The sequence below is a fragment of the Emys orbicularis genome, chromosome 5 (genome assembly GCF_028017835.1).
Source record: "Emys orbicularis isolate rEmyOrb1 chromosome 5, rEmyOrb1.hap1, whole genome shotgun sequence".
Taxonomy (NCBI): Eukaryota; Metazoa; Chordata; order Testudines; family Emydidae; genus Emys; species Emys orbicularis.
This window is the reverse complement of record NC_088687.1, coordinates 41,326,202-41,351,903: the sequence shown is the minus strand read 5'-3', so window position 1 is coordinate 41,351,903 and position 25,702 is coordinate 41,326,202. Positions and strand designations below refer to the sequence as shown.

Genomic DNA, 25,702 nt, shown 5'->3' with positions numbered 1-25,702 from the left:
GTATTTCCACACTTCATTAGGATGCATGATATTATTTTCAAAGGAAATACAAAGCTATTTTCCAGATTCTGAGAAGTGAAATGCTTTTTTCCCCTAAAGTTGCATTTGGCCAAATTATTATTTTCTGAACATTGCTTAATTCTGTTCCCAGTATAACAACATGAAGGATACAACTCAAAACAGAAACCAGCCTCTTGTGGAAAAAAATTACATTGGTTTATAACCTGGTTTCTGTGTACGCTTTCTTATTATGCATGTGAATTTTAATTTTCTTTTCAAATTGCTCTGCTTACACTTATAATATGGTTTAAGCACAGATATTCAACTATATTTCAGCAATATTTTTCAAGTGGCCATGCTTGATAGATATTTGAAGAATATCCAACAACTGAGGATGGTGCAGTGCACTCTGTAAAATTGGGTATTCATTGAACACCTAACACTATCTAAACTACCCAGTAAGCTTGTAGTATATGGCTTAGCCACATACGTTGCTATTAACTAAATGAACTGTAAATGTAAGATATGTACCAGCAGTAACAAAATTATTTACCATCTCTCCAACGCCATCAAGACATATTTAACACTCTAAGAACTCTCCTTAGTTCTCCTTAGTGTTGCCTTATCTAGACTCAGACCATGTAACACTTATCATAAACCATATTCCACATACTTCCTGCACGTAACACGAATTGTCCTTGTTATATAACCTATTTTGGTCTTCCAAAATGAGACTACAAATCAAAAGCCTTTCAAGTATTCAACTACTAGTAGCAGAATCTGCTGCACTAAATGTTCAGCAAGTTAAACATTTCACAAAGAAATAAATGTAGTTGTCATCCAACACCTCTACAAGACTGACATGTATTTGTTTGATTGTTTATTACAACAGTCACTTGCAACCCAATTTAAATATAAGCTAACTATATTCATTTGTTATCCAAGTATCATATCAGTAGTTCATCATAACATCACTTTCTTTCCTGCTGTTTTCAAACTAGGGTGGGTAATTACAACAGCCAAAACTTACAATGGAGAGTTACACCCCAAACTTCCTTGAAATCCCTCTGAACTGCATGATTACATGATATTAACATATGTTAATGTGTACCAGAGCTTCAGGTAAAATGACTATAGAAGTATTGTATGTTTATCATAGTAAAACTATAAGATTTACTTTGCTAGAATCCCTTTTTTTAAAAATGCTACAGAGAAATTGTATGATCAATATGCTGAGTAAACCTTTCCAAAGTTTGGAATTCCATTGGAAAAATAACCCTCTCTGAAGTCTGGCTATGTCCGTGTCCTAAAAATCAGATATCAAATATACCCAGAAATCCTACAGATCCCACCAGAAAATTTCATTTTAAAAAGCTTTATTTCATTCTTTGTATATTTCATTAACTCCTCTGTAAATGTCTTTGTACTCTGTCCAATTAAAGCTTTTTCTACATGTGCTTTGTAATAAGCACATTGATTATCCCACCTACACAAATTTGACCTTTTTAAAAAACAAAACAAAACTGTAGCCTGGGAATAAAATTGAATTTAGTCTAGAACTGAAAGCCCTGAAATATCACAAAAACTGCACCATTCTACAAAACTTCCTCATTCTTTCAGTTCAGAAACTGTCAGCCAGCAAGAAGCTATTCAGACTGGTCACTTTACTCCTCCAACTGGGATCTAAGGCTGGTGAAGCTGGCAGGAGGGAAATATGCCAGGTTCTTCTGACTTTCATGTTTGACGCCTCCATCCCCTTGGATGTGGGTTGTAGTTTGAGTTGGCCATTGACAGGCAGTAGTCGGATCTGGAATCCATGGACATCATGTCAGGATCTGTTCGGGATCGCTGACCATAATATGCATATTGAAGCCGAGAGCCACACTGAAAAGTGGAGCTGGGGGCTGACATGCTGCTCTTTGGTGGGGATGTGATACCAGACTGCCTCCTTCCAAATGATGCAGGGCTAGCATGAACACCTGGCGATGGAGGCACACAGGAAACCCTTTGTTTCCAATCATCCGGTGGCTCAGGGAGTGTTTTTCTGCGAGCAGCTGATACTACATTAGCAACAACGGATTCTTGAATGTTTTGGGGGCCAAAAGCATCATCCACTAGGCCAAGAGGGGACTTGGCTGCTGCTTCCCAGGGAGTCAATCTCTTGCCAGGCTTGTTGGCTGCTGCTGCTGGTTTGCTGAAGTAACCAGGGCCAGGTTGGGACATCAGAGGTGAAGCAGGGGATATGGCTCGATAGGTGAGTGAAGAAGGCCTCACAGGAAGTGATAATGAGCAGCCGCTGCCTCTTTCCTAGGAACAACAAAACCTCAAATATAACCACAATAATTGAATATCAATGACAGAAGGCCTTTCCCTTTTCCCCAACTGAAGCGAATTATTGTTGGGCTATTGGCATACTGTTTAGCATGTTAGTATATGAGAGAGTACAAGAACTTGCTGGCAGTATGAGGAACAACAGATCTCTAAGAACATGTCACCCTTTGTGTGTGCGTGTGTGTGTAAAAAAGAGGGAGAGAATTCAAGTGTTTGGGAAAGACACCAGATTGACAGACCTGAAGGAGTCTTCTATTACTGAACAGGTACAGTATGAATAGCAACACCGAAAGCTCCCTTCCACCTCCTCTACCCTGCTAACATGCCCTGTCCTTCGTAATAGGTGAAAAGGGGGATGGGAGGAAAACTGCTCTTACCAGTCTGACTATATCTACAGGATGCAGGCATAAACTTACTTATGTAGTAATTGGCTTTGTCCAATAGATCTAGCCAAGAGTGTATTTTATCCATCTTTATTAAGGAGCTCTTTTCCACTGAAATTATTAAATTTATCATGGGTGGAAAGGGGACAAAAATGAATGAAATAACTAAAAATGCTGATGCAATAATTTTCCTAATACCATTATAGGACATTACTTAACCTTGTTCCTTTTAAATGACAGTGCCCTAAAAATTTCTGAACACTCTGACCCATTTTTAGGAGAAATCCATTCATATTCCACAAATCCTAATCGTCTTAGTAATGCAGCACTTTTAAACAAAAAACTCTGTTCATGAGAAGGCTTTTGTTCTCGGCAGTCTTCATTCAGCAATATACAGTACAAGTACCCCATTTTTGCACACATGCCAAATATACACTCTGCATCCGACAAATCACATGGTTCCTAAATTAGGAAGAACAATATGGACAGAGACTACTTAACTGACTATGTCCTCTGATTCATATCCTGAAGTCTGGGAACAGCCTTTAATTCCCATACTTTGTTTGAAATCAGGCATTAAGGTCCAGATCCTCAAAGGTATTTAGGAGCATAACTTCCATTGATTTCAATGGGAATTAGAGCCAGATCCTCAAAAATATTTAGGATCCTAAGTGGCCAAGGGGTTTGCTAAGTCTCTATCCTGAAAACAGTAGCCTGAATTACCTTTCCTATATAACTTTCAAAGACCATGGGATTAATCTAAACTAAGCCTACTGAAGTCAACAGGAGCCTGAATTGTGCAAAGTGAAGATTTATCCATTAATGATTTTGTTTAGTATTCAATATTGTTAATGTCATACTTCACTTTTTTTCTAGGCCCTTCCATCAGAGGATCTCTATGCACTCAGCAAAATTTAATGACCTATATCTCATACACCACTTTGAGGTACATATTATTAGCCCCATTTCAGAGATGTGGAAACTGAGACAGGGAGAAATGAATGGCTCAATTTTCAAAGTTCCTGAGCATCTGCAGCTTTTATTGATTACAATAGGTTTGGTCAGTCAGTACCTATTAAAACAGGCCATCAGTGACATAGCCAAGGTTTCATAGTGAGTTTTTGGCAGACTCCGCCTCTGTTTTACAACAAGACAATCTTCCTCCTTGCCCATTTGAGCTAATTACCAGCTATCCCCAACATCAGAAAGAAATGCCCTACACATATTAACCACCCCCAACAAATGGCAAATTTCCATCCTGAGAAAAGAACTGTACTTTGTACACTTGACTTCAATTAATTTTTAACCTATGAGGGTGCACATTGATGTATGAGTCACCAAACAAACTCACTTTTACCTGGATAGGGCTCAGCTCAGCACTCAAAATGTACACTTTAAATAGAAAAGGAAAAATTATTCTTTTTTACCCTACAAAGGCACAGGGGAATATATTCTTTTGCCTATGGATGAAATGATCATACCATTAACAGTGGGTTGGAGTTCTTCCAGATCTTCATATCATGAAAGGGTAGTATCTGTAAACAGTTTTCTGTTCAGTAGCGATCACAATCCAGGTAGATGGGTGTTCTCTGTGGCCAAAGATTGGCCCAAGTGTGTCCTCCAATCAGAATTAAGGATTTTTTCCCCCTCTTCTAGCTACTACAAATGCTCTTCTCAGTTGGCAGCACAGTCAATCGCTTTCTTGGCAAGTAAAGTTCATATGCTTCATTTAACCAGTTGGCAAGAAAAGAAATTTTTAAATGTTGTGAACTTATAAAGAATTCTGTGCAATCTGAGACACAATTTCTATTAAATAAATTACTCTGATAACCTGAACAGTGACACTGTTTACAAGATAAGATTGTAAAGGTTGCGGGGGAAGTCCCCATCTGAATTAGCAGGTCATCAGAGGGTTCCAGATAGTTGTGTCTGCTGAACAGAAAACCTTTTTACAGGTAAGGAAAATTTCCCTTTCTGTTCAATGGAGCTTTCAGTTTAGACAGAAGAGTTCTAAACTGTAGGATGTAGGATCCCAGAGATAAGTAGGGGATGGGAAGTATACTGTTTAGAGAACAGCTGTCATAAGGATCTGACATCCAAAGGCAGTATCAGCTGAAGCTGCTATGCTTGTCTGTCATGTTTGGAGAAGGTCTCTAGAGACTTCCAAGTTGCTGCTGTGGTGGTTTTGACTGCAGAGGTACCTTCTCGTTCTGCCCAGCCCTGGTAGAATGGGACTTAATCTAAAAAAATAATAATAATAATAATCCTATCCAATAGAAATTGATAGGCCAATGAAATACATTTCATAATCCATCTAACAAATGTCCCCATTCCATGACCTGAAGATGAGGCCTTCAGAAATGTAGAGTAGATAAAATTTAATGGCCTAGAGCATGTTTGGATTAGGGCAGTGGTTCCCAAACTTGTTCCGCCGTTTGTGCAGGGAAAGCCCCTGGAGGGCCAGGCAGGTTTGTTTACCTGCCACGTACGCCGGTTTGGCGGATCGCGGCTCCCACTGGCCAATGGGGGCTGTAGTAAAGGCAGTCAGCACATCCCTCGGCCCAAACCTGCGGACGCGGTAGGTAAACGGCCCGGCCCGCCAGGGGCTTTCCCTGCACAAGCGGCGGAACAAGTTTGAGAACCACTGGATTAGGGTAAATTTCTTTTCTTTATTTAAGAGGGGGAGTGTCAGACTAGGAAGTAAAAATTGTTGTTGGAAAATCAAACATTACCTCAGGATACTGAAAACCCTTCTGAGGACTGCTTTATCATGGTATAGGGTGAGGAAGGGGAACTGATAGAAGAGAGCTGAAAGTAACCTTGTAGAAGAGAATTTCTAGGGATATTGTAGATAGGAGCTCAAAAGGAGAATAGCACATGGCTTTGACAACCAGATTCAGGCCCCAGAAAAAGAATGCTTTATCAAGGGCTTAATTTGTTCGTAACTAAGAAGAACCTCGTGATCAAGGAGTAGTAACCAAAATTCATTACAACCACAGGCCCTCTAATGGCTTCCAAAGCATAAATTTATCTTTTTAAGAGTTGTTACAGAAAAAGGAGAATCTATGCTACTGAGAACTGGGATGGAATGACATCCTTTGGCTTGCACCATTTTAAAAAATATTCCAAGTAATTTAATATGCCTTGGACATGGAGGATTTTGCTCACAAATGAGCATATTAATCATATTGTCTTGCAATCCTGCAGTTCTGCCCTTCAGAAGACAAGCCTTTTGGAAGAGTGTCTTTGGATTTGGGAGTAATATTAGACATTGGGGAAGAGGTCCAGATCGGTAAATGGGAAGAAAGGATGGGTTTATCCATTGTGCCTCAAGAATGATACGTCTGATCATCCTTTGCAAAGTTAGTGATACTAAGATTGCTTGAACTTAGTTCTTTTTTTTCCTATACTTTTTGTGAGACTTTGGGGGATAAAATGACTGGGTAGGAATGCAGGTAATGTCATCCTTAACTCTGAAAGGGAGAACATATCAACTACATAAGCTTTTCTGTCCTTGTATCTACTGGAGTAAGGGATCATCCAGTGAATCTCCTGGGAGATGAAAAGGTCCATGATTGGTTCTCACTGGGGAATCCATCATCTAGAATATTTGTCCCAATGCAATACCAGAAATCTCCTGTTGAGAGTGTTATCCTGGATCTCAGGTACATGATCTATCCAAGATCTGCATTACTGAGACTATTCAATGATTAATTCTCTCATGATGGTGAGAGACAAATCACTTCGCCTCATAGAGAAGGAAATTCCCAGTCCAAGATCAAACCCAGAATAACTGTCACAAGACTAAACACAACACAACGACTTTCCCAACTCTAGCTGATGCACACACAAAGAATGCAGTTTTAGTAGCATATTCAGGCCAGTTTGGGTTTCTTGGGCTGCTTGAATTCTTCATACCTTCCCTAAGCTAACATTATTAATTACTTAAGTTTAGACAACTTCCTGATGAAGTCATTTGGCTCCTCAAGATTCAAATGTATGTGAGAATGGCATTCCTCTTCATCTTCTCAGGAGAAGGATGAAGTAACCTCTCATTCCTTGGAGGAGGAGCCAAGGCTCTTTTCCCCCAAGGGTCATTTCCATGTAAGTTTAAATCTTTTTAAAGGAAAGATGCCTTTCTGGATCCTGAGGGGAAGGATTTTTCCAGGACGTATTCTTTGGAAAGAGGCTGAAGTAAGCAAGAACAAATTTGCCTTTCTTGGTGAGAGGCTTAAGGAATTCCACAATTTTGGGACATAGCTTAGGAGGTTAGAAATGATCCTGCCACTTTCTAGGTTGGGTACTTGCCTCAGAACGCACTTCACCACACTCCTGAACCTTGGATTTGCCTGTCTGCTTCTCCAGTGGGGAGGAAGGCATTACCAGCATTACCTTGTGTCTTGGACTAACTGCAATCTTCAAGTAATGTGCCTATAGTTGTTGCGGAGAGAGGCTCTGACAGAAGTTGCTGACTGAATATGGTGTTCAGAGAGAGATTGGTGGTGATTATGCTGAAGTTAGGTAGAGCAGAAATTTGAGAGACAATCTGATCCCAGAAGAGGAAAATATCTTTGACTACAGGATACCTCAGTTATTCTGGACCAGAGATTTTTCTGAACAGAAATAGCAGCCACCTTCTAGTAAAAACAGAAAATAATTCTGTTTCATTCCCTCTGTTCTTGCTACTAATTTTTTTAATTTCTTGGGCTTTTAAAAATTAATGGGCCTGATTGTGTGCTCTCTTATACTGATGCAAATCAGGAATAGCTCTATTGAAGTCAGTTTGTATAAAATAGGTGTAACTGAGAGAAATCAGGCCAAAAATAAATACTGGAGGCCAAAGCATGAAGTCAGTACATGGTTTTTACTCTCCTTATCCAAACAAAGCATAGTTTCAGTGAGATTAGAACTGAACTGAATAAGGATTGAGTAAAACCTGAGACAGGATCTCAAGATTTGACCCTAAGAGGAAAATTGTCAACTCCAATGCAATTCATCATAATTCAAAATGTACAGACATTTAAATAGGAAGTTAATTTGTGTACCTGACAACAATTTACAATACGTGGCAAAACCTGTTTTACTACTTTGGTGTACATTGTTATCTGAACTAAATGTATCATGCAGTGACTGGTTTAGCTATTCATAAAGGTGTAATGAATAATTACACACAAATTCCATTTTAGGCTGTTACTCCTAGTACCTCCAATGATTTCAGTGGAGATACTGTACATTTTCACTGATGTAGGAGAACACAACTTGGCTCTAGGGTCCTAACCATGAAAAGACTTATAAACATGCTTAATTTCATGCACAGTGAGTAGTCCCATTGAATTCAATTAAGCATTGAATTCAATGGGACTACTCGCATTCTGTAAAGTTAAACATGTGCCTAGGTCTTTGCAGGGTTAGGGTCTAAAGTTGTATTAGCTATACTGTACTAAGTCAATGATATGCCATACAGTATTTTATCTTATTCTTCATGTCTCTGATAAGAAATTTAACTTCATGGACTGGACTTGCAATAATATTCGTGCAAGTTTTTGCAGTTTTACAGAGAAAACCATAAAACAAAATAAAATAGTTATTTTCTTCTTGGGGCCAAGTCAGAAACCCATTGAAGTCAACGAGGATTTTTCCATTTGTCTTTTGGGGGGGGGGTGTTTGATGTCACTACTGTACTAGGGAAGGAAAAAAGTCTCTTTTTAACAAGTTTTCAACTTTGTTTTACTATGGAGTTTTAAATGAATATATTGTTTGCTGAGCTGACAAGGTGCTGAGGGCCTGATTCTTCTCTGTCATGTGAACTTTATATCAGTGTAACCCCATTGATTCAATTTTCACTGGTGTAACAGTAGAATCAGGCCCCGAATTCCTCTCTTTAGCCATAGAAGTAATACAGCACAGGCAGTAACAGTACAAGATTATCCACTGTGCCCTGCCAATATGCCTCAATCCTTACCTCAAGTTCACATACCCACTTAGTCCTGGGCCTCCCAGCTGAGACTTCCAACAAGTCTTCCAATTGGTGCCAATTATGGTGATGGCTGTTGTAATGAAGACCGTTATCCACTAGCAACTTGCACACCTGTGTGTGTGTGTGTGTGTGTGTGTGTATGTATGTGTGTATAATATATACATAATTACATAAACTCCGGTAATAATTTTGCAGTCACTTTCTCAGTTTGAGTAAGAATAGATCTATTTTGTCTGCTTCCACACTGTTCTGGAATTGCATACTCCCTAGGCTTCATTGAAGAAAGATGCTCCATCTGCTTGCACACTTCAGAAAACAAACCTTTAAGGATTTTCAGGAACATGTAATTTATGCTAAAAACACAAGCCTATCTCCTATTTTTTCACAGGTAAAGAATAGGAGATGATACATTAATTTTATATTGTTGTCATTAGAATTACTACTTTTTCACTAGTAGAGATGGGCCTGAACCAAAACACTGGACCTAAACATTCCTGAAATTGGATCAAAATCCAGATTTTAAATGCATGACTGACTCCTATCAGTAATAGGCTATTCAGAACTCTGGTCTTAACCACAGGATCTCATGGCTCAGGCCAATCTCTAGTCACTAGAATTCACTCACAATTCATTTGCCAGACAGTGTTAACTGAGCACAGTGATACTCAACCTCTTGTTCTCAATCCATATTCTGTTCTTAAGGTTCATCAAGAAGTTTTTATTGTGTCATGGCTTGGAATGTAGCTGGCCTTAAGTAGAATATACAAAACACAGATCACACATGAAGCAGTGGGGAAAGTGACAGGCAAACAGAGAGGAATTAGCAATCTCTTCCTCTCCCTGAAGCATTAAATAAATACATTTAGAAGAAGGGAGAGAGAGGAAATCTCCCTTTTTCCCTTCCCTCCCACCAGCCAGAAAGGGAGCATGGAAAGAGAAGAGATATGGCATCAAATGAAGCAGCAGAAAGCTACAAAATAATCACAATACCTTGGGGACATCCTGTTGCAATGTTTTCATTATGATATTCTTTCATCGCAGGAAGATGATGTATGTGATGTTGCAACATCATGACAAGTCAAAATGCTACTCTGTGATTAGTTTGTGCTTTCCCATTACTCTGTTTGAAGCTCTTCAGGAAAGAATATCATTGGCCTAGAATAGTTACTGAATGGAGGCAACAGTTTTTAGATAAGAAGAGGATGAAAGACAAATAAATTGTCTGCCAGAATCATAGGGAATCCTTATAGCTGCAGTTGGCTTCTCCAACATACATGAGAACAGTTGAAAGGCTTGTTACATTAATGTTTTTAAAAATGCAAAGTATTTATAAAATGTTCAATAAAGCAAACATTTATTTTACCATATACATATCTTTAATATATTTGATGTGTATATTCATATACACTAAAGCAAATGTAGCATTATTCCCAAAAGTAATTTACTGAATTAAGTATATAGAGGTGAATCAATGCACACGCGTGTGTATAGAAAATGTTCGTGTCTGTCTATATGATTTGTGAAATAGATACATAAGTAATTAGGAAACACTATAATCTGGAGCTAAGCATTATTTATTAGGTATGAATTAGGCATCCGAGTTCCCATTTTAGTGTAGGGGGGGAACAAGTTGCCTAAGTAAGGGATTCTCAGAAGCCAGCAAGCCAGGCAGGGAGGAGTCTATCTCCACTTGGGATTCTCTCCCATAAACCCTCTCCTGGAGTCAGGCACCTAAGACAGATCAGCCCTTTCTCCCGAGAATCAGAGGGAGATCTCCACCCATTATAGCTAATAGCTCAGTGCTTAGCACTGTCCTGAGATGTGGGAGACTTGTTTCCAAATCCCTGCTCTGCCTGATTTGGAGTTGAAATTCAGAGACTTGAATCCAGGTTCTCCCACATGTCAGGAAAGTGCTCTTACACTCTCTCTCTCTTCTCCCCCCCGTTATGTCTCCTGTTGAAGTTGTTCCACATTGTATAAATAATTAAATATTCATTATGCCAGAGACCGAGGAAAAAGCAAGAGATTGACCCAATAGCCCAGTGGTTAGGGCATTCAGCTGAGATGTGGGAGAGTCAGGGTCAAATCCCTGCTTTAATGGGGAGTTAATTATTTATACAAAGTGGAACCACTTCAACAGGAGAGACTGAGAGAGCCCTATCCCAGAATACCCCATAGCCTGGGTGTTTAGGAACCTCTCCTGGGAGACCTGGGTTCAAGGCCCTCCTCCAAATAAGACCATGTCCTTAACAAGTGGGCTATTGGCTATAATCTGGGGTGCCCATGCTCGCCCCTGGCTGTCCTTTGTTTTGTTTGAGTTAGGTGTACTCAGAGCATGCCTACTGAATTGGGCCCTGCAGGCAAGATAGGCATGCGATTGTCTGGTTTGAGAATCCCACTGGCGGTGAGGCGTGACCTAGGATACCAAGCAGCTCAGTGACATCAGGATTTAGGCAGCTTGGTCAAGCTCACCAGTGGAAACTGATGTGCTTATAGGGTTAGGTGGCAGTTTTGTGGTTTTGTCAATGTTGCTGGATTTAGGCACCTAAAGAGGCAGTTAGGTGTCTAAATCCTTTTGTGAATCTAGGCCTTAAGAACCTAAGTCGTTCCCAGAGAAAGTCAATGGGACGTGGACTCCTAACTGCTTAAGTCACTTTTGAAAAGGGAGTTTTAGGTTTCTATGTCACTTTGGGATTTTGAACATTTTGCCCTGGTCCATAATTCCATGTCAAAGGCATGGTCAATCCTGAACTAACATTGGCCTCCAGATGGAATATATGCAGAGTACCAGTATTGTAGAAGAAGGAGAAATGAAGGAGGGAGGAAAGGGGGCAGTTGTGCCACTGCAAAGAAGGTTGTGCTGCTGTTCCAGCTTTTAAAGGCCCAAAGTGGTGTCACCCATTTCAGGGGCATTTTACATTACACAATAATAAAAAGGTTTCCATGGTTCTAGAGAAGCTCCCACCAGACAGACTGCAATGGAACCAGGGCATTCCCATTTATAAAGAATTTCAAAATTTTTGATTTTCATTCCAAATCCAAAGGAAACCAAGTTTCAAAATATCAAAATCCTCTGCAAAATGGAATTCCCTTTCTCTGCACAGCTCTACTGCTAACCACAGATAAGTTAGATATTGACTTAGCTCAGTATACTTCTGTTTAATTTAAGCAAAGGAAAACGGTTGCTTTAGTTTGTCCCATAACTTTCACATCAGATCTGATTGTAAAAACACAATAAAGTTTTATGTGTAATATGCAAGGAACTGGAGATCCTTTTGGCTCATAGAAATCCCTATTTTCAATTAAACAAGAGGAGTGGACATAGCATATTTCCCAGAGGAAAGAGCATTTGCTGCCACCTTCTGGAGCTTAACAGTAGCTGTGTGCATGTATAAGTTATGGTTAACTAGGATAAGAAACCAAAGAGCATTTGAAAGTAGGTGCAGTTTGAGTCTGGCTGGTTTATGTTCTGGCTAGAAAACTATTAATGATTTTAGCTGTGTGAGCTCCACTTAAAGGCCAAATCCTGTACTGACCAAAAATAGACAGCTGTGTCTGGCAGAAGGCTAACCACCAGCTGTCCCAGGTACTTATCTCTGGTTACTCTTGTGACTGAACAAGAGTCATTATTTTTGCTCCAAATGGCTGTTGTGGCTGGATTCTGGGGGTAAAGAGGTCTGCCCGGTGCCATCCTTGCACTCAGTTCATACCACATCTACATATTGTCCTTACACTCCAGGGTACAAAGTTGGGGTGCACAGGGGAAAAGTCAGGAGTGTGCATACACCATAGAAATTTGTCTAGGCTACAGATGCATACAGCTGTGATCCTTCTCTGATCACCTGCTATGAACCACTACCTCCCCCCACATACACACACATTCTCTATCCTGCCATGGAAAGTGAAGTAGGATTGCCCCCATCTCCCCCATAGTGCCTATGTATTTTTAAAGCAAACCTGGATCTAAAATAGTAGTTGCAGTCTCCTGTATACTGTATGGACAATGAACAAATCTTAAATGAATACAGAAATAAAGGTGCTGAGTAAATGACTCTGTCACAAATTGCAAAACATAAATATAAAACACACAGTATATTCTAGGCAGGGCTGGTAGTTCCATCTATTATAATGTTGCCCAGCACTTTCCACTATAAAGACCTTGTTTTCAGTTGCTTATAACTTTGCCAATATTTAACCATTTTAGCTGAAAATTTTCATGTGTGGTGTCTGCCTCAGGCTGATTTCTTTTGAAAGTTTTTAGTCAAAATAGTTCAGCTGTTTTAGAGAATGAGCTTTGGGGAAAAGACATTGTTTTGCTCATTATAAAATTTTCTGGTGATCTGTTATTTAAAAAGCTCTAATGCCCCCATGCTTTGGAGCAGGAATTTGAAACGTGGCAGGGGGTGGCCTTCGTGTCATGGATGTGCATTTTGCCATACCCTTGAAAATATGTTCAGATTTGGCCAAGATATAAGCCTTTGAAAAATTGTAGATCGCACATTTTCAGTACCTCCTTCCTGGATTTTAGCAGCTACATTTCCTGAAGAGTTGATCTGGGGCAGAGCAGAGTTTTCCCTGCAACTGGGCTGCTGGGCAACTCTGGGCTGCTGCGTGTCATGCTAGGTCCAGCTCTAAAGAGCGGGGAGATTCTCTCCCTGTGCTCTCAATGACCTGGGTCAAGGCAGTGGGGAGGTGGAAGTTGCCTGATTCAAATGAAGACGGGACAAGAGCTGGACCAACAGGGGTTGAGGAAAGAAGTTGAGACAAGGTGCCTTGGGGAAGAGGGACACTGGGACTGGGAGAAGGAGATGGAGAGAGACTGGGACTGGCTGGGTAAGGAGATTGCGAGCCACGGAGGGAAACGCGAATGGGGCAGAGCCAGTAGGGTGGAAGGAGACTGAGCTCTGAAGGGGGAAATTGGGACTGTGAGGGGGAGACTGGGACTAGCGAGGTGGGGAGAATGGGACTGGGATGATGAACCAGGCATGGGAAAAAGAAAAGACTGGGACAGGAGTCACACTTGGTGGAGAGAGGGCAAAAGAGTCTGTGCCACCGGAACACAGTCCCTTTCAGACCTGGAATGGAACCCATGATGTCTGAGTCTCACCATTCCTCTACTGTGAAACCCACTGGAAAAGAGTCTCCTTCCCCTCTATTGCTGGCCCACATAGAGAATGACACTCTACTACTGCTGTCAGTTACTCCATTAGCTCAAGTGGCAGAGGTCTGAGTGGTGGATCTAATGTTCCAACCATGATGATGACTCATGTGGGTGTCAATATAATGCCACGTGATGGAATTTTCCTGTTTTTTCAGTTTGCTTTTTTTTTTTTAAATCTAGAAAATTACACACACAAAAATCTGTGTTAAAAGAACATTATTAAGGTCATAAAGTTGAGCACGCAAAAATTAGGAAATGTCAGAATGGAGGTTCCCTTGTGATGAATGCAATTTGTTGGGGAAGAGTCAACATGGTTTTAGCAAAGGGAAATAATTTCTCACCAATCTACTAAAATTTTTCAACCGGATCAACAAACGTGGACAAGGGTGATCCAGTGGATAAAAGGTTCTTAGATTTTGAGAGAGCCTTTGACAAGATTCTGCACTAAAGGCTCTTAAGCAAAGTAAGCTGTCATGGGATAAGAGGGAAGGTTCCTGGATAGGAAACAAAAATTAGGAATAAATGGTTTCAGAATGGAGAGAGGTAAATAGTGGTGTGCCTGAGGCGTGTCTACTGGGACCAGTACTGCTCAACATATTCATAAATGATCTGGAAAAAGGGGTAAAGAGTGAGGGGCAAAATTTGCAAATGATACAAAACTATTCAAGATAGTTAAGTCCAAAGCAGACTGCAAAATGTTACAAAGGGATCTCATAAAACTGGGTGAATGGGCAACAACATGGCTGATGAAATTCAATGTGGATAAATGCAAAGTAATGCACATTGGAAAACCTAATTCCAACTATACATATACCTTATGGGGTTTAAATTAGCTGTTGCCACTCAAGAAAGAGATCTTGGAGTCATTATGGATAGTTCTCTGAAAACATCCACTCAATGTGGAGCAGCATTCACAGAATATTGGGAATCATTAGGAAAGGGACAGATAAGACAGAAAATATCATATTGCCTCTATATAAATCCATGGTATGCCCACATCTTGAATACTGCGTGCATATCTGGTTGCCCCATCTCAAAAAAGATACTGTGGAATTGGATAAGGTACAGAAAAAGGCAACAAAAATGATTAGGAGTATGAAACAGCTTCCATGTTAGAAGTGATTAATAAGACTGGGACTTTTCAGCTTGGAAAAGAAATGACTAATGGAGGATCTGATAGAGATCTATAAAATCATGACTGGCATGGAGAAAGTAAATAAGGAAGTGATATTTACTCCTTCTCATAACACAAGAACTAGGGGTCACCCAATGAAATTAATAGACAGCAGGTTTAAAACTAACAAAAGGAAGTATTTCTTCTCACAACGCACAGTCAACCTGTGGAACTCTTTGCCAGAGGTTGTTGCGAAGGCCAAGACTATAACAGGGTTCAAAAAAGAACTAGATAAATTCATGGAGGATAGGTCCATCAATGGCTTATTAGCCAGGATGGGCAGGGATGCAAAACGATGCTCTGAAGTGTACTTAGCCTTTGTTTGTCAGAAGCTTGGATAGGGCAACAGGAGATGGATCACGTGATGATTACCTGTTCTGATCATTCACTGAAGCATCTGGCAAGGGAAGACAGGATACTGGGCTAGATGGACCATTGGTCTGACCCAGTATGACTGTTCTTATGTTTTAACTTTAATTTGGTCCTTTGTGCATATGCACTAGGATAGTCTTTAATTACAAGATCACATACCATTTTTTCCATGGGACCCCTACAGTACCACCTTTTTCAGACTGCTATGTAGATAGGAAGATTAATAATAATTCTCTTCCACAGCTTGCTCATTTACATCTGTACTGTAATTACCTAGCAGCCCTATAATTTATTTACCTTGTATACCCAGCAATGCGAAGGATCTCTTCCTTTTTAAGATTCTTTGGGTAGGTCTACACTTACCCGGTAGTTCGGCGGCAAGCAAATCGAACTTCTGGGTTCGACTTATCGCGTCTTGTCTGGACGCGATAAGTCGAACCCGGAAGTGCTCGCCGTCGACTGCGGTACTCCAGCTCGGCGAGAGGAGTACGCGAAGTCGACGGGGGAGCCTGCCTGCTGCGTCTGGACGGAGGTAAGTTCGAACTAAGGTACTTCGAACTTCAGCTACGTTATTCACGTAGCTGAAGTTACGTACCTTAGTTCGAATTGGGGGGTTAGTGTAGACCTGCCCTTAATATATCAAGCCATATTACAGGAATCAAGAACTCAAGCTTTAATATAGTTACTGCTACTATATTAATTTGATTGTCTTAAACCATCAGCCTTGTGCCAGAAAATAAATCCCCAAACACAGGTTAAGAGAGGTATTTTCTCCCGTGGGTAGAGCCTCCTCAGCCTAAGGCAATGCACAGTTCTTACTAATGCATTATAAGGCTGTGAAGATCACTATGATTATCCCTAGGTTCTGCCCACTCTGAAGTTCAAACTGAATTATGAACATTGGTGTGGGCAGAGAAGGGATTTTTTCCCCAGGAACAGTGAAGACAAACACAAGGCTTGACTGGTATGGGGCTTGTCCTTGCTGCTCAGGGAATCTGCCTAGAATCACGATAGCACCACCATTTGGTGAGTATTAGCACTGCTCCAGTGAAGTAGGTAGGGGTCTGGGGGTTTGCTGCTAGAAAAGTTCTCTCCAACATAACATTTCACTGAGCTTTGGGGGGCTTGTGTGAGTTTTAATTCTTTTGCTGGGGAAAAAAAAATGCTTCCTGCAATACGTGCCCAGCTGGATAGCATTTGTCAAACATACCTCTTGAGTGGCTGGAACTCTTTCCTTTTACTTTGTCAAGGGAGTAGGTGGTGCTTGCGGACTATGAAGTTAGAACAGTCATATATCTTCCCAAGAAAACTGCTTGCAATGAATATATTCATAGCTTTTGAATCCACTGTTTTTGATGATCTTATTGTCTGTTTGCTGCTTTGTATAAAAATTCCGATTTTGAGCTGAATAGAGTCATTATAAGATAACATGCTGTAATAGTGAAGTCTTACACTTGTCAGATCTAACTATAAAAGTGATCAGTAGAGTCTCGGGTGTGTGACTGTAAGCGAAGCCAGTTGCATCATGTCCAGTTATAGGGCAATGTTGGAGCAATCTGTTTTTCCATAATGAATCAATTTAAAAAAAATAAATACCATGCAAAGTCATGTAATATCAATAAAAGTCATGAAACAGTATAGGGGAAAATCTTCCAAAGTTCTTATGGGAATCAATGCCATTGCTTCATTGGTATTTTCCCCATCTCAGAATGTGCAATGAACTTTCCTAAGAGAGGCTGGAGCAGCTGAGCATCCCTGTAAGGCTGATGGCTTGCTGAGAGGAGGTCCTGGATACTCTGTACACTGTGCGCCTACATGGTCAGGTTCTCTATTATAAGGTTCCCCTTACACTTTGCTTCCCAGTGCTCCTGAACCCCCTTGTACACTCCCTTTGTAATGGCTCACCTTTGTATCTTTAAGAAGAATTTTGTGCAGGGGCTGTACCTGACAACACATTTTTATATATATCTGCATTTCCAGGCACAGTATCACCCTACTGCGGGAGTCTGTTTTTAAAAAAAAAAAAAAAAAAAACCCTCACATCTTTCTCTACTGATTCATGCTAGGAAAGAACGTTGTGATTCCCATACATTTGAAGGCTATATGTACAGTACATGAGAAAAATCATGGCTGGTGATGGACGTAACTAAGAATAAAAAAATGCCAGGCATATCAAATCTAAAGGCTGGAGATCGATCAACTATCTGTGTCCTTTTGAACCACTACACCACTAAGAGAGACCCCTTTATTCTCATATGCCCCCACATCAACTAGAGACGACTACCAGAAGTTAAAAGGATATCTGCCAGCCTCAAAAATAAAGGGACTCACAAGACAGAGATAATTTTCTTGGTAAATTTATGAGTCCTGGATTGAAGTAGCTGATTTCATAGAAACCTCTACAGAATTTAAGCTCCTGTAGCACCCTGAAGTATGCAGCATAATTTTATGTGGTAATAATTAAATATACTGAAAACACTAAGAAGATCTTAAGGAATTTTTGAACCAGATCATGAACATATTGGAAGTATGTCTGCTATGGTCTGACTTTGACTTTCATAGTCAAATGTGCTCATTCATTGTGCCCAAGCCAGTGTATCCTCATCAGAATATATTAAAAATAAATCAAATGGCTCATTTACATATAAACTATTTGTTTTCTTCAGTTCTGCGTGATATCATCTATGGCCTCTAATTTAAACCTGAATGACAATACTCAGCTGTCCTCTAAGGTCTACTTCTCAGGAGATGACATTACAGGTGAAATAGTTAATTTAAATAGCCAAGTCTTATCCTGAAATGCTATTAAGAACTGTTGACTTACCTTACTATTAGAGATGGGCTTGAAGCAAACCCGAGATCCAAATACTCACAAAATGCATGTGCTGTGTGTGTGTGTGTGTGTGTGTGTGTGTGTGTGTGTGTGTGTGTAGTTGGGGACGGCAGTGTTTCAGAATCTGAAACTCGATTCAGACCTAGATGGGATTTTCAAAAAAGCATAAGTACGTCAGGTGCATTAGTCCCACTGAAAATCATTAGGGTTTGTATTTCTGACTTAATTAGCTGCTTTTGAAAACCCAATTCTTGAGGTCTAGCTCCTCCTATATCACTGCCATGGGTCAAACCAAAAGTCTGGAATTGAACAGCGTTGGAAATTCAAAATCCAGACACAAATCCAAATTTGCAACTTGAACTCCTCTCTCTCTTTTGGATGAAGTACAGAGATGCTTAGCTAAAAGTTATATTCTAAGACTGCAGCTACAGAAGCTCACTTTTCACTCATTTCTGTATATACGTGCAGGATTTTAACTGATTGCCTAAATGCATTTTCAGCTTGTCTGTATAACTGCATGCAATGCATTTTTCTGTTCAAATTTTAAAAGTGAATTTAGTGCTAGTGGAAGCTGTTGGCTTCATGGCCCAGGAAACTGAAGACCTCTCTTTATACCCACAGCTTTCTCACATTGCCCTGCCAATGTGGCTCATTCCTCATTGGGAGGTGAGCACCTCTGGGGATGAGAGTGTAGCCCAATCTTCACATTCACGTCACATTCACATCTTTGTACCCTATGCAGATACTTCCAACAAGAGTGCCAGTTCCAGTTTTGAATGGATGGGTGGGGTGGTTTGGTGATGCAGACCTCTAGATGCTAGGAGCTGGACTGAGATCATCCATTCATTTCACATAGGCCACTCAGCAGCTGGTCATGACTTTCAGTAACTGGTAACCTAGGCCACAGTTGAACTGGTGATCAAGAGGTGAAAGGCACTGTATCTTATTACTAGAGTCCAGGCACTGTCCATACCCGCTTGAGTTAAAAATTAGGGCTGTCAAGCGATTAAAAAAAATTAATCACGATTAATTGTGTGATTAAAAAAATTAATCGCAATTAATCACTCTGTTAAACAATAATAGAATGCCATTTATTTAAATATTTCTGGATGTTTTCTACATTTTCAAATATATTGATTTAAATTACAACACAAAATACGTGTACAGAGTTCACTTTATATTTATTTTTGATTACAAGTATTTGCACTATAAAAAACGCATAAGAAATAGTATTTTTCAATTCACCTCATACAAGTACCTTAGTGCAATCTCTTTTATCATGAAAGGTGAACTTACAAATGTAGAATTATGTACTAAAAAAACTGCATTCAAAAATAAAACTATGCAAAACTTTAGAACCTACAAGTCCACTCAGTCCTACTTTAGCCAATCGCTCAGACAAACAAGTTTGGTTACAATTTGCAAGAGATAATGCTGCCCATGTCTTGTTTACAATGTCACCTGAAAGTGAAAACAGGCATTCACATGGCACTGTTGTAGCCGGCATCGCAAGATACTTACATGCCAGATGCACTAAAGATTCATATGTCCCTTCATGCTTCAACCACCATTCCAGAAGACATGCGTCCATGCTGATGATGGGTTCTGCTCAATAACGATCCAAAGCAGAGCGGACTGATGCATGTTCATTTTCATCATCTGAGTCAGATGCCACCAGCAGAAGGCTGATTTTCTTTTTTGGTGGTCCGGATTCTGTAGTTTCTGCATTGGAGTGTTGCTCTTTTAAGATTTCTGAAACCATGTTCCACACCTTGTCCCTCTCCGATTTTGGAAGGCACTTTAGATTCTTAAACCTTGGGTCAAGTGCTGTATCTATCCTTAGAAATCTCACATTGGTACCTTCTTTGCGTTTTGTCAAATCTGCTGTGACAGTGTTCTTAAAACAAACATGTGCTGAGTCATCATCTGAGACTGCTATAACATAAAATATATGGCAGAATGTGGGTAAAACAGAACAGGAGACATACAATTCCCCCCCAAGGAGTTGAGTCACAAATTTAAGTAACGCATTATTTTTTTAACGAGCATCATCAGCATAGAAGCATGTCCTCTGGAATGGTGGCCGAAGCATGAAGGGGCATATGAATGTTTAGCATATCTGGCACGTAAATACCTTGCAATACTGGCTACAAAAGTGCCATGGGAACGTCTGTTCTCACTTTCAGGTGACATTGTAAATAAGAAGCAGTCAGCATTATCTCCTGTAAATGTAAACAAACTTGTTTGCCTTAGCAATTGGCGGAACAAGAAGTAGGACTGAGTGGACTTGTAGGCTCTAAAGTTTTACATTTGTTTTGTTTTTGAGTGCAGTTATGTAACAAAAATCTACATTTGTAAGTTACACTTTCATGATAAAGAGATTGCACTACGGTACTTGTATGAGGTAAATTGAAAAATACTATTTCTTTTGTTTATCATTTTTACAGTGCAAATATTTGTAATAAAAATAATATAAAGTGAGCACTGTACACTTTGTATTCTACGTTGTAATAGAAATCAATATATTTGAAAATATAGAAAAACGTCCAAAAATATTTAATACATTTCACTTGGTATTCTATTGTTTAACAGTGCAATTGACTGTGATTAATTCTTTTAATCACAGTTAATTTTTTTGAGTTAATCGCATGAGTTAACTTCGATTAATCAATAGCCCTATTAAAAATATAAAATAGTTAAGTCTTTCACCAGAGGAAGTTCATTTTTTAGCGTGATTACAATATACAGGTGTCATACTGTTCAGAGAATGGCTTTTATAGGGGAATACTATAATATCCTAGTCTAAAAGTGACTGGATTTATTTGGCAATTTTTATCTGTCTAGATAGCTAGCTATCTGCTCCTGAAAAAAGTGTGATACCCCACTACTCTTATCTCTGGTAACAGTAGATTACGTTCTCCTGTGTAGATATTCTCTTTTTTGATTTGTAGCTTACTCAGGAATTTATGTAACTTTAGCTAATTAAGGTATTTAATAATATTATGACATTATATAAGAAAGAAAGAAAAGATAATCAGTCTAGATAGTAATTGAAATGCATAGAAAATAGTCAATGTATCCATGTATATGAAAAAAAAATCAAACAGGTAAAGAAGAAAGGACAAGTTTAATGATGGAGGAAAAATACAGCAGACTGACAGTGGAAAATGAATGGAAATAAGGAGATCACAAGAGGATTAAAATATTGGTACCATATACTCTTGGGCAAGTTGTATTTGCAATAGAGTTCTCTCTTTACTTTTTCATGCAGAACTGATTGGTTTTCCTGCAGTTTCCAGCAGTTATCCTTGATTCCTAATGTGAGTTGATTCACCCAGGCTGTGGTCCCTGATTGTTCCCCATCAGGGTCATAATCCAAAACCCACTGAAGCCAGTGGAAATCTTTCCAATGACTTCAGTGGTCTTTGAATCCAACCCCTGGTGAACTACATTGTCAGGGAACACTTGATTTTCACATGTACAATAAAGTTTGTTTTCAAACTTATTAGCAATTAATTTAATATTATGGGGATAAATTATGGAGGTTTCACTCACTGAGCACTCGCTCATGCAAGTAGTCCCACACTGCAACCAATCGGATTACTTGAGTTAGTAAATACTTATCACTCTATCACCGCTCCATAATCTGGCCCATAGCCAGTTGGAAGGTGGCTCGAACAAATATATCTACACTAGACTCTGCCACCTTTACCCATACTGAGTAGTACGAGTATTCTCTTGGGCAAGATTCTGACACATATGGTGAATAGCACTTTGCTTCAGAAGTGGTCCCACTGATTTCAATGGAACGACTTAAGGAGTAAAGTGCTACTCAGCATGAGTAAGGGTGTCAGAATCTGTCCCTTTGATTTCAACTGGCCTATCTGACCTGGAGTAGGGTATAACTCAGCATGATTATAAATGGCAGAATCTGGCCTTCTCTGAGTAGAGTTTTGCATGGTAGCAGTGCCTTGATCCTCCTGGTCCACAATACATGAAGTAAAGGGTGAAAGTGCAAGAACAGAGTAAAAAGAATAACAGCAGAAAAAGCACCGTAAAGCCCAAAATGCAAACAGGAAAATGTCTGAGAGATACCAGTAGTAAGGTGAGGTAATAATTATGACATCATTATACGCTGATTTATATGGCATGTTCTAGTGTGGTTGCAAAAATCAGTACTCTTATTATGTATCCCTTCAATTCTTAGTCACTGTGCTTTCATGAGAAAGTATTGCATCACATCACAACTGCATAACCCAGCTCACCCATCTTAACTGTTCAACAATCCTAATTTGCTGGCTTCTATAATGAGTCATTTGTTGGAGTCAAGGCAAATGGTTATTAAAAATATGCCTGCACTGGGAGTGTAAACTTCAGTTTAAAATTTCCTGAAAATGGAAAAACCTTAACATATTTTCCAGCCACTTTCCTATTTCCTCTAAGTCAGTCTTTTTCAAAACATTCCAACATTCCTTATGGCACATTCTCTGTGAAATCAGAGAAGCAATTCATGATTTTGGATCAGAGCTGATCCACATAACTTACACACTAAGGCCCTGATCCTGCAATCAGAAACCTGTGGGAGAATCCTTGTGCCAATGCACCATCTTCCACTGAAGCCATCGGGGCTCTGTGTGGGCACAAGGGTCCGTCCGTAAAGATCCAACTGGAGATCAGGGCCTAAAACTGTATCTATTTTGTATGCTACATTAGTAATAGATATTATTATAAGGCACTTTTAAAAATAAATCTAAAATCAATGCATGTTGTTTAATTTTACTCAAACCCTTGGGCCACAAGAGCACAGTTCAGAAAAATAGTATGAAGGCTATTTCTAATTGTTTGAAATACAGGGGTCACTGCTCACTGTCATATTTGTTTTCATCTTAAAGCATAAAACCTAGCATCCGGCTTACTTAATACAATAGTATGTGTCCATTTCAGGATGTTATATGTATAAGTGTGTGATAATATTCATAAGTGTTTATCATCCTAATTTTATAACCATTTTGATTCATTTTAAATTTTTAAATAGTTTGGACTCAGAGTTGAGGGGATACATCTGAAGTTATTAAGTAAGCTAAGGACTGCTATAGGCACTCTTGGTGTGCCAGATCACCACTGCAAACAATTCATTGCAAGCAAAGTGGACACTGAGTTGCAACTACAAGATTTACTCTTCAATGATTGATGGCTTCCACACCTGGGCTGTGACTCCAACTTTCTTTGCTGAAAACTTTGGCCTTGGAGCAGTAAACAAAGAGGATGTGATTGATTCTTGCTTAGAAAATGAGGGGTAACCACTAGGCTCGTAGGACTCATTTATTGGAGTGGATGCATTCGACTGGAACCACGGTTGTGAACTGTAGGCTGGTACGGAGTACACTGAAGATGCTTGGACATTAGCAGAAGAACCAGCACTGAGTGGTCTTGAAGGCAGAGCATGTTTTGAGGCAGACACTGAGTCGAACTTTGTAGACTGCTTAGTAGCTAGGCTTTCCTTAGTAGCAGAAGGAGGTTGAAAAGTAAATAAAGATGCATTAAGTTGATATGGCTGATGCTTCATAACATCCAAAGCACTGAGAACTTTCTTAGGTTTTCTTTTGGTACTTTTGGTAACTGCAGGTGATTTAGATTGGGGTTTAGTAGCAGCAAGAGGATAAGAGGGGGACTGGATGGGATTGTAAGCAACGGGTGGAGGTGCTCGAACATTAGATGAATACTTCCAAGAAGCTGGTAAAGATGGAGTTGGAGATGAGGCCCGTGCCATGTGTGCCTGCACAGTTTCTGAGTCTACCACATACTTCTCCATTCGAGATTGCCTTTTGGCAAATAACTGTGCTCCTTTTCCACTAAAAGCTGGTGGCATCTCAAAGGCTGGCCCTATTCCTCCAGCAAATGCAACATTTCCTATTGGTGTGGTAGGTGTTGTTTTGGGTGTATAATTTTGATTTGATACTGCTGCTTGAGGCCCTTTAAAAGGACCAGCTATGTTAAGAGTACTTGGAGGTAAGAGATGAGGAGCAGGCTGTCTTACTTTGATTGGTGCAGGAACTGCAGCTTGGGGTGAGTTTGGAGTTGGGAAGGCCGGAGGCTGGGTAGAAGCCATAGCTGGAGGTGACCAGACTGGTGAAATGGGAGTGGCAGCAGTAGGAGAGACTTTGACTGAGGGCTTTGGAGCAACAGGAGGAGGGGTCTTTTGTTTTGATGCTTGGATCTGCATGAAATTACAAGCCTCTGCTCCCAAACTAAGGTAGTCTTCTTCAGGTCCTGATTCAAAGCCAGTTCCAGTACCTCGTTTGCCTTCTGTATTCTGTACAAGGGACAATAGGGCAGGGTTAGGACTCACTTTTGGAGGTTCTTTGAAAGTAAACATAGGCTTTGCAGTGCTTCTTTTCTTTGCTTCTTGTAGTATCCCAGTTCTTTTGGCCGGCACTGCAATTCTTTCATCTCTGGATGCTATCTGCTCTGTTGGTGACCAAATAGCTGGCTGAGCTCTGCTGGCCACTGGACTCGATACTGCTCTATATGAGGCTTGAGGCGGTGGGCTAATTGAGGAATAGAAAGGTGGTGCTGGTAAATCTGAGAGAGGGCTAGTCACATTTCTCGTTGGTGAAAATGGTGCTGCTGCTCGATTCGGTATACCAGGAAAAGGTTTAGCTGTTCTGTTTAAAGGTGTTGATTTATGGGCATCAGAAGACTGAAAGGAGATGTTTGTCTCTGATGCTCCCCCAATGCCATTTTGTTGTACCATTTTGCCATGACTGTGGCTCACTTCTATGTAGCTTTTGCTCACACAGCTCTGCATTTTTGACGTTTCTTCCTCTTTTGCCTGATAGGACGAGGAGCTCACTTGTCTGAAGCTCTCTTTTGGGTTGGCTTCTCTTTGTTCCTCTGCATGCATTCCGTGTGACTTCACCTCTTCTTGCTCAGCTGTGATCTCATCCATTCTCTGCCGTCTCTTGGCAAACATGAGGGCCCCCTTGCCCTTGCTCTCTGGCAGCATCTGCATCTCGTCTCCACCTTTTAGTTTCTTTTCAATCTCAAGCAGACCAGTGTCCCAATCAAATGTTACAATCTGGCCTTCGTGGTCAATGTCAGAGAAGAAATCTTCATCTATTTCTGACTCACTTGTTCCAAATAAAGTTACCTCAAAAGTGTTTTCTTTGTCACCTTCTTCACCTTCCCCTTCTTCACCCTCGTCTTCTTCACGTTCTAGTTCCCCGGTGCCGTAGCTGACTAAAGTGTATTTCCTCGCTCTTTGGCGACGCTTCTTGAACATCAACACCCCCTTGGAATTGGGATTGGGAGCTGCCGTCAGCAGCAGGGCAATGCTTTTACATTTAGATTTGGCTTCTTTCACCTGCTTCTCTGACAGACTCTCGCTCCGCCGGAGCCCTGTGGGAAGGATCAAAAGATATAATTAAAGAAATACACTCCACAGAAATATGTGAAGGTGTCTGACTACAAG

The 25,702-nt window shown here is 40.2% G+C and overlaps 1 protein-coding gene across 1 annotated transcript in view; it reads right to left on the bottom strand.

Annotated features, from left to right (window-relative positions):
- Positions 1–1,734: 1,734 nt before the first annotated feature.
- The window catches only part of SYNPO2 (synaptopodin 2), a 116,644-nt gene continuing 92,676 nt past the window's right edge, over positions 1,735–25,702 (bottom strand). The window contains exons 4-5 of the mRNA XM_065405358.1: positions 23,435–25,629; positions 1,735–2,307 (exon numbers count right to left, since the gene is read on the bottom strand). Coding sequence (XP_065261430.1) covers positions 1,735–2,307; positions 23,435–25,629 — 2,768 coding nt within the window. The remainder of the gene's footprint in view (positions 2,308–23,434; positions 25,630–25,702) is intronic.